At 37.2% G+C, this 12,692-nt stretch overlaps 1 protein-coding gene across 1 annotated transcript in view; it reads left to right on the plus strand.

The window, feature by feature from the left end:
• grin2aa (glutamate receptor, ionotropic, N-methyl D-aspartate 2A, a) overlaps positions 1–12,692 on the plus strand; it is a gene marked incomplete at its 5' end in the record, with an annotated part of 173,218 nt that overhangs the window by 108,916 nt on the left and 51,610 nt on the right. Inside the window, one exon of the mRNA XM_079810610.1 lies at positions 4,559–4,673. Within this exon, the coding sequence (XP_079666736.1) occupies positions 4,559–4,673 (115 nt within the window). The remainder of the gene's footprint in view (positions 1–4,558; positions 4,674–12,692) is intronic.

Consider the following 12,692-nt stretch of genomic DNA (forward strand, 5'->3'; position numbering starts at 1 on the left):
AGCGTGTTGGAAGCGTTTAACATGAAGTATAGGCCTTTCACTTCGTCACCTAGCAGCAGCATCGCCGCGTCAGACACGCTTCTGGTGTGCAAAGACACAGAAAACGCCACGCAGCTGAAACGCAACAGAAACGCCACGCTTGCAGTGTGTAGCCGGCCTGAGAGAGGGGGGAGCGGGCGCAATCCAACAGTGGACACATAAAAATATATTCCGTCATTTTGTTCATACAGGACATCATTCAAACTGCAATGTGTTTACTTATATTTGTATATCCCGTTCTTAAGCTTTATGCCACTTCTATCGTGAGAACGACTATTGCAGTTTATTACACAGCAGGTAGACGGCATCAACACTGCGTTCTTCCCTCCATGCAAACTAAGAAGTCTGGCGACCGGCGCCCGTTTGTGCCGCGGATTCCCAAAATGCTTTGCGTTTACCACTGGGAATACGTCATGATGACGACACATTAGCAATCTCTATTGATCGTGTAACCCATTGTGGTGAGTGTCTCAAGTCAAGTCTTTGTTTACTTTGTTTATTCTTTTGATCAAGCCAAGTCAAGCCAAGTCAAGTTTTTTGTTAGTTGATTTTTGCCAAGTCGTTGTTTCATGTTTTGGGATCTTGTAAATAAAAACTGCACTTGGGTTCTGCAACTTGCCTCCAGTGGGATCTGTTACAATGATATTTTATGTTGCAGCAGGATTCATATTTAAACGATCCTGTTTTGGGGTTTAATGTTCACAGAAACTAACAGAATAAACTTACCTCACAATCATCGGCTAGATCCGTTGATCTTAGAAATAAGCAGCTTTTCTTCTGAGGTAAATTATTCCGGGATTATTCCTCACCGCATCGCAAAACGATGTAAAGTAGGCCTACATGCACTAATCTTGATGTGTTTATTCGAGTTGATGTGGGCGTTGACTCTGTTTGTATGAATTGCGTCAGTATTTTTACATCGTCTTGAAGCAAAAATTCTTGCCTACATGATCCAGTTTTCAAAATTCTTGTGAACAAATATTCAGTATGGGGTTATGGGCTTATTTCAGTGACTTAAAAATATTTTTTTTGCACAAACCATGCATAAACGTCATTTTCTCAAAACTACAAACTTTTACATACATGCTGCTCACATATTATTGTAGCAAAGTTTGTGCTGAATACAGTGTAATTCTTTGCCCTCAACTTGCGGGGTGGAGCTTTTTGTATCAATATTGTCATCTTTATGAAGGGACAGGAAAAATCAGGCACATATAGCAATATTGCGGATGAATTATGTATATGATTTATATTACGATGTTATGATGAAATGTGTGTCTTTCTCCACTGACTTTCTATGTTGTTTCAAAGCGTTTCTAAGGATGCTGATTTTTAAAAGGCAGCTGTCTGATGTAGCGTTCACACCGGACACGAATGACGCAAATAATTTGCGCTTTTCAGGCGAAGTTGGACGCTTGAACATTTTGAGTTTACTTGCTTCATTCGCGCGTGAAATTCGTTTCATTCGCGCGTGACATTCACTTCACAACAGACGCGAATTTGCGTCATGGGAGGGGCTTCTGCCGGCCAGCTCGTCTCGTTGAGAAATGGCTGACATGGGCTGTGTTTAGACGTCTTTTTTGTTAAAATTCTACTGTTAATGTGTGACAAAACATAGTTTTAAGACTTTTTCAGGCGATAATGTAGTTGTTTAAAGCCCAAATCTGTGGTTTATTTATAAAAAGAGTGCCTATTTGAACATTTTATCTGGCGTTTTCGGAGTTGTGAGCTCCAGTGGATCAGCGGCGCTCCGCACTCGTTAACCCGGCGAGGGCAGCCTTTCCTCGGCTAGTCCTTCAGACATTTGCCACTGGCTCTGATGTCTCTGTGGTGTCTCGAGCTGTAATTCGTCTTGTGTATATGTAACGGGCGATCTTTGGTCTCATGGATCTATAATTTGTTCCCTGGCAAATCGTTTAGGCTGAGGGCAAATTGAAGTTTCATTACTTTTTTATTTTTAGGCTATTTAACTTTACGTTACCATTGTAGCCTAATAGCACTGACTTTGAATGTTTGACTGAATTGTTTGCTTTATTTCATGTATAACTTATTATACCTTTTACTTATACTTTTGTATTATTGATCATACATAAACTTGCATTTAACAAAAAGAGACTGGGTTGTTTCATGTCATTTAATGTTATCACAGTGATAATCATATGCCCACTGAACCAGATATTAATATACAGATTTTCTCCTCATTGTTGTCACTACTAGAGCAAGCTCCTGATTGGTTAACGCGGCGCGAATATCCGCCAAAGTTCAGATTTTTCAACTCGGGCGATTCGCACCATTCACGCGAATCACGCGTCAAACGCTCAATTCGTCATTTCGTGCCGTGTCATTCGCGCAAATCGCGTCATTTGCGCCGCAGAATGTCTATTCGCATCTTTGCATTGACTTAACATGTAAATCACTCGCGTGAATCGCGTCATTCGCGTCCGGTGTGAACGCACCTTGACTCTGAGTTGCCGAACCGAAAAACATGTTTTGTGTAACATTAACAACACCTTATTAGCTGTTTAATAACATAGTCAAGCCAAAGGCTAATCATATCTATTACCGTTTTTTGTCCGACTTTGTAGACATGTATCGACTTGTAGACGACCCTTTATAATTCGCTCTTCCTCTTGTTCTTCTGAATCAGTTTCTGGTTCAAACATATATGTTTACATATGTTTTACTTCTGCACTGTAACTGAACACAAAAAATAAAAAGGAAAAAAGGACTTTGGCCTAATGAGCGATAGGGCTGGGCGATATATCGAGTTTGTACAATATATTGGTATATTTTTTAGAAACGATATGGAATGAGGCAATACCGTTTATATTGATATACAGGTGATTGATACGAATGCATCTGAAAAATTGCGGAGTACGCAGAATGAGCTGATATAGGGAAAGTGCATGATACAATTTGTCCTAAACATGACACATGCTTTATATTAAGGGCTTCAAAATAACTGGTAAGATATATTTAACCTGTATAGTTTAAAGCAGCTTGCCCTGTCAGATTCTCTGAGAGATAGGCTACTTGTTGACAGACAGATAAATACTTGCTGTGTTTAAAGTCCTCATGAAATTATTATCGATCTTATTTACTTTGTTAGCACACATTACAGGTCTTAGGGTGAACAATTAATCCGTGCAAGTTAATACACAGGAAAAAAAAAGTTTGCTGTGGTAATCTCTAACCAAAATCTGAAAAGTAACTTCCGGTCTGGAATGGCGTTCCCTTTCCGATGACGGCAGTTTGACGGCCAATTCCCTCTGACCGTTAGTCTGCTATGAGAGAGAGATGGAGAGGAGGAGCGCTGAAGTAAAACCCTGGCTTCTATTCAATATTCTGTTTCACTTGGAAATACGTCACAGCACTGAAATAAAATCAGTTGCAACTTCCGGTTCACTGGGACTTTAATGCGTTTGAAATGCGGTGCTTTCCTCAGTGCATAACTTACATTTCATAGGTATATGCTTCATCTGTAAATGTTAGAAAGTCATGCAAATATGTCCATTTTGCTGTCAGGAGAGGACAAGCCTTCAGCAAGTGAATCTCCGCTAAAATTCAGGCTTCCGTGAATGAGCGCCGCTATGCGCATTCGCGCCAAACAGACAGAGCACAATAGAATAGGAATGCAATAATAAAAGAATACATATTTCTAAAATATTTGTTGTTGGATAATAAATGTGCCATATGTGGAATTTATGCTTTTGTTTCATTGGTGGTGGTTGAGGAGATTACCCCTTCTACATGGAAAGCGCTTTGAGTGCCTAGAAAAGCGCTATATAAATGTAACTAATTAATTAAATTGTTTCTATTTGAATTTTTAGTTTAGTGAATTTAAAAACAAAATTATTAATTTATTATTAATACTATTAATATATTGCTTAGCCTACATTACATTCACTGTATTTGTTTATACCCTCAAATATCAACATTTATTTTAGGACATCATTGGGCAGGATGTGAAATAAAATTATTAAAATAAATACAGATCCAAATAGAAAAACGTAGAAAATTACGGGATATATACTGTGTATCGCCATTCAACCAAAAAATACAGAGATATGATTTTTTGGCCATATCGCCCAGCCCTAATGAGAGACTTAATCAGACTTAATGCCACAAATGGTATTAAAGTGCTTGTAATAAACCTAGAATGGTCTGTTTTATGTCTACATGCTCTCTCTTTCCATTTCTTTGAAGATGAGGACAAAAGAAAGAATGGTTGTGATTCATGTAGATTTCATTGGATACTAATAATAACTCGGGCAGATTTTTCATCTTCGCTTAATGTGACGTCTGATTTAGGTCAGTCATTAGTCTTCAGATGGCTCATTAATTCCTCTTTTTGTCTCCTTGCATGTTTAAAAAGACCTTCATATGTTATTTTGATCTTTTAGGTATAGAACGAACATCATTAGGATGAAAATGTATTTTTGTGCCTACTGCTGCAGATAAGATTTGTGTCACCTGACTGCTCTATTTCTGGACCTGATGAGCTCTCTGCTTCCTGTAGGTACATGATGAACGTGACCTGGGATGGCAAAGATTTGTCCTTCACTGAGGACGGTTATCAGGTGCATCCCAAACTGGTGGTGATCGTGTTGAACAAGGACAGAGAGTGGGAAAAGGTAAGGCCGCCGAAAAAAACTGACCTTCTAAACTGCGTCATTATAATTTCATTATAACTCCTCCAAGCAAAGCGTCATTAACAACTGTTCACACAATATTAGTACCCATGAATCCGCCATCGTAATTACACCCTGAAACGATGTAAAAGTGTGTCAGTGCGGTAATTACCTCAGACACACACTGCCAGAGTCTGCAAATTCAGAGGTGTAATTAAGGCCGTTTTTTTCTTTTAGACCGCAATCCAGTCCGAGCCCAAACATGAACGGGAACACACACACATGTGCATTAGTGCTGGTATCTTGGATGAGCGTGTCCCTCTTTTTTCTGTTCTAGGCAAGAATGCGGTTCAGTGAAACCAGAGCGGGAGGAATAATTGGAAAAGCAAAACAATGGGAGAAATTGATTTGTGGAGTTCGCTCTGCAAATCAATCAATATTGGTGGGAGTCTAATTGACAGAATAAGGCTCGCACTGAGAGATGGACTCGGTTATGAATACACATTAATGTGGCAAAAGCAGATTTGCTCCGATTAGGCCTCTTGATCTCTTGTTTGGAGAGCATGAAGATCATCAGCGATATCAAAACTTCCCAAAGAAATTGCACTTCGCACGCCTGTGGTCTCTCCTAATATAACATACTATTTCTCATTAAACGGCGGTTGTTTTGAAGATATTATATTGGGTTTGTATTACAGCTGGATAAAATACACAAAATTAGCTCCCAGAGGTGTTTAGGGCCTCATTATACATTTGATGATTAAAGCATTCTTTGTGGGCTCTATTACAGTGGCTCTGTATTATTTTTCTTGCTGTTTCTACTGTCGATTGTGCTTTTGGAGTCTCATAAATCTGTAGTAAAATGCATCCCATGTCGTTCAGCTCATTGGGACTAGATATTGTAGTATTGTTAGTGTTTAAAGCAGAATACATTAGGTGGCAACAACATTCATTGTTCAAATTCTCTTCAAGAAAATGAATGTACGGCCAAAATATTTTTTTAAATACTAAATTAGTCCTTGATACTTTTTTGTAAGTGTAACTCACAGCACTTTAAACTTGTTTCACATTGCAATATTCTCCAAAATGCCAAATGGCAGTGTGGAAAAAATATATTAGCTGAACCAGCACGAAATGCAGTGAGAAGAGGTAGTTTTATGATTCGCTGGCCTGGTAGTTCATGTTTACAAGAGCAAACAAAGCAACAATAACACTTAATAGCCAGTATTTTACACTTTTGTCTTTTGTTCAGAACTGCAAATTAAGTTTACAGTTTTATGGTTTCTATTTTTGACCTTAATTAAGATTTTTGATTTTTAAATATTTAAATTAATTTTAAACTCAATTTAGTCACACTAATGAAAGGTTTACACAGTATAAAATACATGAGCTTTTCCAAAGTGTATGTGTATATATATATATTATATATATATACACATACACTTTGGAAAAGCTCATGTATTTTATACTGTACTATATATATATATATATATATATATATATATATATATATATATATATATATATATATATATATATATATATATATATAGTACAGTATAAAATATATATATATAGTACAGTATAAAATACATGAGCTTTTCCAAAGTGTATGTGTATATATATATATATATATATATATATATATATATATATATATATATATATATATATATATATATATATATATATATATATATATATATATATATATATATATATATATATATATATATATATATATATATATATATATATATATATATATATATATATATATATATATATATATATATATATATCTTGGACTTTCAGTGTACAAAAGGTAGCTTCATTGTGTAGGTGAAAGCATTTTACATTTAACATTAAATATTTTAAAAAACGTGGCACTTGCGCTTCAGTTCCATTGGCCAATTTTAAAGATGTTTTGGTATAAACCAGACTTAATTAATCCTAGCTCGGCCAATATAATCATATATTTATTTATTTATTGTTTTGTTTTTTTATCACTGTATTTATGTTACGTAACGTGGTGATGAAAGCTCATGAAGATGAGGAAGAACTGGAGACAGGAACTGTAATAACAAAAACTAGGAAACTAGCATAGAAGGCACATAAACCAGGTTAACATTAACATAGATGGACAAACACTGAGGGAGAACTGAAGGCTAATGCTGCGTTCCAGGCAGGTTTTTGAGCCCGTAATTTACAACTTCAAACCACGACTCACGACTTTGTAGTGTTCCAGGCACGCCAAACTGCCTGAGCGCAAGGAAGGAATTGTGTGGTAGTTAACATTAGATGTAAACAAAAGCATGGCGGACCGTACGGTGTGTATGCTCATTTACAATAATTTCTATCGCCAAAGGTGCTTACTCCTTGCTTATTTGAGGGACACTGAGGAGAAAAACAGCACAGACGGCAAGAAAAGCTGTTTACCTTTTATTTTACGTTATTTGTATATTTGTTTCATAAACACTGCATCCGTAGGGGGCTGCCATTGTTGCTTCGCGGGCTATGTGATGTCAAAACTCGTAACTGGGAGTACATCGATCTAGTTCGAGTTCACGGGTGGGAAGTCACGGGTTTGGCTGCCGCTCCAGTCCACTTTCACGGGTAGAAGGTTGGAAAAACACGGGTTACGGGTTGCCTGGAACGCGGCATAAATACACAGAGCAAATTAGATGAAAACAAGGTGATTAACAAGACACAGGTGAATGACATAACTAATTAGATAGACTGGGGAAAACTAGGTCACAGGACTGAACGAAAAACAATGAAGGGGAACACAGAGCATACATGTAACAATTTCATGGTTCAGGTCTTTTAATTGCTATTTTTATTTATCTATGTACTGTTTCACATCAATTTTCAGTTCAGTTAATGAAATAGGTTGTCCAAATAAGCGCAAAACTCTGAAACAAGTGATTCTCAGCTTGGTCAGAGCTGATTCAATGAGATGCAGCACTGGCCAAAAGTGAAATGAACCGCACAAGAGAGGCTGAAACTGATACTGCAGATTAACTCTCTCAACTCCCACATGCTCAGTCTCTCTCTTACTCGCAGTTTCAATCTCGATCCAATTATGATATTGTAATGCATCTCAATGAATCGTGACATGTGTTGCAATGCATATTGTACCTTGAGGTAGTTGTCGATACTCAGTCAGAAATGCCCTGGTACTTTGGTATGATATATTTACTCAGCAAGGATGCATAAAAAAAGGGACAGTACAGAACTTTAAAATGTTACTAAGATTTCTATTTCAAATCTGAATAAAATATATCACAGATTCCATTAATATTTACAAATATTAAGCATGCACAACATGTTTTCAACATTGATAATAAGTAATGTTTCTTGAGCAGCAAATAAGCCTATCACAATGATTTCTGAAGGATCATGTGACACTGAAGACTGTAGTAATGATGCTGAAAATTCATCACAGGAATAAACTACATTTTAAAATATGTTAACATTTTAATTAACAGTTATTTTGAATTGTAATATTATTTCACAATATTACTCAGTAGCGAACCGTGACTCTCGAACCTTGGCCTTCTCACTCCCTTTAAGTGAACCCTAAAATCATATAAAGCAAAAAAATTGATAATAAATCATTATTAGACGGGCACAGCAGCCGATTAAATGTATGTAAAAGACTGTATTAAAGGGGGGGTGAAATGCTGTTTCAGGCATACTGAGCTTTTTACACTGTTAAAGACTTGGATTCCCATGCTAAACATGGACAAAGTTTCAAAAATTAAGTTGGACGTTTGATGGAGTATTTCTGTGCCAAAAATACTCCTTCCGGTTTCTCACAAGTTTTGGAAAGTTTTTTTCGAGTATTAGCCAATGTGGCGGAATTTCCTTATACGGGTTCTAAGAGCACTTCTCCCGGAAGGGCGCGCGCACCCGTAGACCAGAGCGAGAGAGCGAAAGCAGTACGCCCATCAAAATGCTTTGCTCGGCTGCGCTGCAGTCACAGGACTTCACGACATCAACAGTGTCACCAAAGAAGTGTTTAACCCTGTACAGCTTCCCAAAGAACCCAGCGTTAATGGGACAGTGGATGGAGTTTGTTTTTCCGGAGCAGCAACGGAGTTGTGTAAGTGTTTTGTTTGTTCCCTGCATTTTGGCGACAATGGTTTTATAAGCAAGGCCCAGTTCGACGCCGGATTTGTAGCTCGTCTAATGCTGAAAGAAGGAGCTGTCCCAGCGATTAATGTTCACAGTCATGTGTTGGAAGCAGGCGGTGAGTAAAACTGCCTCAAATGTCTGTGTTGTTAGCTATCGACTCGTTCATTCAAATGCGCTACTATTCCATTGTTTTTCTATGCAAACGCACTAGTCTGATGTGCAAAATCGTTACAGTTGCTACTGCTAACATTAAATCACATATAATAGTCCATAAACCAAATTATATCCCCATAAACCATGAGTAAAAACACACAAATGTTGTAAAACTCGTGCACGACAAGCCGCTAAGCAAGTATATAAGTTAGAGTTACTGTACATACCATTGAGACGTTCTGCTGTAGTCGTCGTTGCTGCTTCTCCTGTTCAATTTCAGCCTGATTCTGGATCACATTTGTGTGGCTAAATCTGATTGATCTCCATGGTTTATTTAGGATAACGTTTTTTTCCAAGTTTAAGGATGTCGGTTTTTTTCGGAAAGACTCGGTACAACGCATCTTTCTTTTATAAATATAACAAAATAACTGTTTTCTCAAATAAAGCTTAACATAAAACAGTGGCAGCGGTGGCCAGAATAAAATCAGTCACGTAACCTTAGATTTTAAATAACTTACCCAAACAGCAAACAATTACAGGAGTAAAGCTTTAGCTTATCGATTGATGCTGTCATCCAGGGGTATCACTTCATTGCTGTGGTTGAAATTCTTTAAAAAGCTTTGGCTTTCTGCACAAAATGAATCTCTGGTGTAGGTTTTCTTATGCCGATTAACTTGCAGCTTTTAGTTAAAAGATTTTCTTGAAGACAGCGTGTATAATAAATTAGCAAACAATGTCCTCCTCATTAATGTTGCGGTTTCCATAGTGAATAGCGAATAGCGCTAGCTATTTAATCAGCATTTTTTCCCCCGATGGTGGGCGGAATGCATCACGAACTTAGTGATAGAAAGCTCCACCCCTTTAGAGCAGTGGTTTTCAATATTGTTTTACTCCAAGGCCCCCCTCCTCTCTGAATCAATACTTTTTATTCCCAAAAAACATTTGTATTCTAGTTATCACTTTTCAACTCCATGTTATAATTTTGTTATACTTAAAGAAACTTTTGACACTTTTTTTAAAGACTACTTTGCAAAAAACATAGCCTACTTTGCAAAAATGCCACTGCAGACATTCTTTAAAACTTAAAATACTTACTCTGCTTAGTTATACAGTAACTTAAATAAGCACCGTAAATAAGTCAACCTGCCATACCAAACAAGAGCACAGGGAGATGCCAAATGACTGCAAATAGCTACAGAATTCAGAATTATTAAACACACCAAAACATTCTGAATGTGTGGAAACTCTTCCTCTGTCAGAACAAGCAATCATGTCTGGATCGTCTGATGCCCATGTGTACATAAACACCACTGACCCTCACAAACTTCTCCAAAATGCTTCTTCGGCGATCATACATTATAAATCACTCACATTACATTAATTTTGACAACTACGCGAATATATTGAACTGTGTTCATGCAGAAATATGATGTTATAGCGATCAGTGAGCCGAGAGCGCACATACACGGTATGTTTGAGCATCAATAATAACGGATTTGCGCATGCCTAATGTCACTGTAATCCTCTTTACCTTCAATGCAATCGTCATCCATCAAAACTTTATTAGTGACACTGGTTTTCTTTATCCAACTGAGAGATGTAGTTTGCGCATCCTATGTTCATGAAGTGGTTGGGTGTTTTGAGCCACTGTTTATTCTGTATTTCACTCAGAGCGATGAGAAATGGCTTGGGCTGACCGAAACGATCACGGAATATGTACGAGAGAGGTGGTGCTTTTTTCATTTTTTAAATGTAAAATATGAATAATAAAATAAATGAATTATATCAATATTTTTTAATTTATTTTAAATATATAGTGGGCCTTGACTAGATTTAGAGGGACAAGAACTGATTTTACTTATTAAACTATTATTTAAAAGTTTGTTAATATTAGTTTAGGCCCTCTCTGGCTGCCTAGATGGCCCTGATGGTTCCCCTCTGATATTACTGTTTTACTGTATTTTTGATCAAATTAATACAGCTTTGGTGAACATATTTAACTTTTTTAAAAAACATTAAAAATAAAATCTTACCGACCCCAAACTTTTGATTGGTAGTGTATCTTGATATTTACATTTGTGCTGCCATAGCAAACATAAATAAACAATAATAATAATAAATCCCCTCCTAATTTCTACGTGTATGGGATCTGACACTTTTGGGATGGCAGACAGCTCAGTTGTTGGGCCTCAGTCACTCTAAAAATAGCCTTTGACTCTTTGCACTCTGCGCTTGCCAGTGGCCATGTACAAACGTAACGCTCTCCTCCCTCCTTTTATCAGGGAGCTGACAGCTGCAAAGATCAAGCTGCTATGGTGCCAAATTAAATCCACATGAAAGTAATTACATTAATTAATTCCATGTCAAGTTGCCTCTTGTTGATGTTGATTAAAGCGGATAAAATGTTGAACTGGTTGTCACTCTAGCTGTGTGCTGTCATATATTATTTTTTGTCTTTGGACAGAGTTTTGGAAACAGATGACAGAAAACATTGCACTACAAGAGTTAGGAAATAACCACACGAATGTGGCGACCTCACGGCAACCTACTTCTCAGTTGGGTTATATTCTCAATACATTGAAAATATGCCGCTCACAATGATGCAGTAGCTTTATGTTGGAGGACATAAGAAAGACAATCAAAAAAGAATAAAAGAGAATAGCTTGAAGACATGACCCTGATACTACAGGTCTGCCTGTGTACAGGACTGTGGGGAACTCTTAAAACCCTTTAGGAGGACACACAGGGGCAGGCAGAGTTACCTGTCAAACGTGTAGCTCTAAGGAACACACCTGCAGAGTAATGCAGTTTGACACCACACTATGTTGATATTAATCTGACAAAGCCTATTCATCAGTGTGAACTGCTGGCAGAGCAAAGACAAAAGCATGGGGCAGATTTACAGCCCTGTTGAACAAAAGCAATATCTCACACTTTGCCCTGACGACATGTCCATGTGGCCATTAGTGTGCAGCACGTCATAAAGCATATTGCACACAAATAAAGCATAAAAGCACTAAAGCATAACTCGAATGGAATGGCATTGATATTGCATCGACAATGCATAGTCCTTTAAATGCCTTAAACAATGTTCCTTTATCAGGTAAAGGCCATAAATGATTCAAGCAAAACCTGATTGGATTCGGCACACATTGTTTATTGCATATTTTCCAAATTTTGCTCTGCACACGAAACATGCCCATCTTTACTGGTATGTTTGTGTGCATGTTCGTTTAAGAATTGATGATTCAGGAATTTAATGAATAGAAGGTGGTGTTTTGCATATGTGCATTTGGAAATTCTGTGCACATTTGTTTTGTCATCCTGCATTTTTATGCAGTATTGCAAAATGTGCATAAAATACATAGATGGAAATCCGGCTACTGTCTGCACTATATTTGTCATATAGTCCAAGTCATTAGTATAAATTTAAAATAACTTCCACATCGCCAATGGTATCAGTCTCTTATGTCACCAGAAATCATCAATTTTAACTCTCAAAAGAATGATATAATCACTGCAAATCACTGTAAGTGTGAACATTCCTCAGTGCTTATAGAGTTGCAGTAGTCGCAGCAGTCGAGAAGTTGGACATGTTCTCTACTGGAGCACTGGCAAATCTTTTGTTTCAGCTACTGTTAGAACTAGATATAAAAGATGCATTACAATGTTGGGTTTTGGCTGTAAATGCCAGGATCTGTGTAAAACAATGTTTATTAATGATATCAC

Source organism: Gobio gobio, assembly GCF_949357685.1.
Source record: "Gobio gobio genome assembly, chromosome: 1".
Taxonomy (NCBI): domain Eukaryota; kingdom Metazoa; phylum Chordata; class Actinopteri; order Cypriniformes; family Gobionidae; genus Gobio; species Gobio gobio.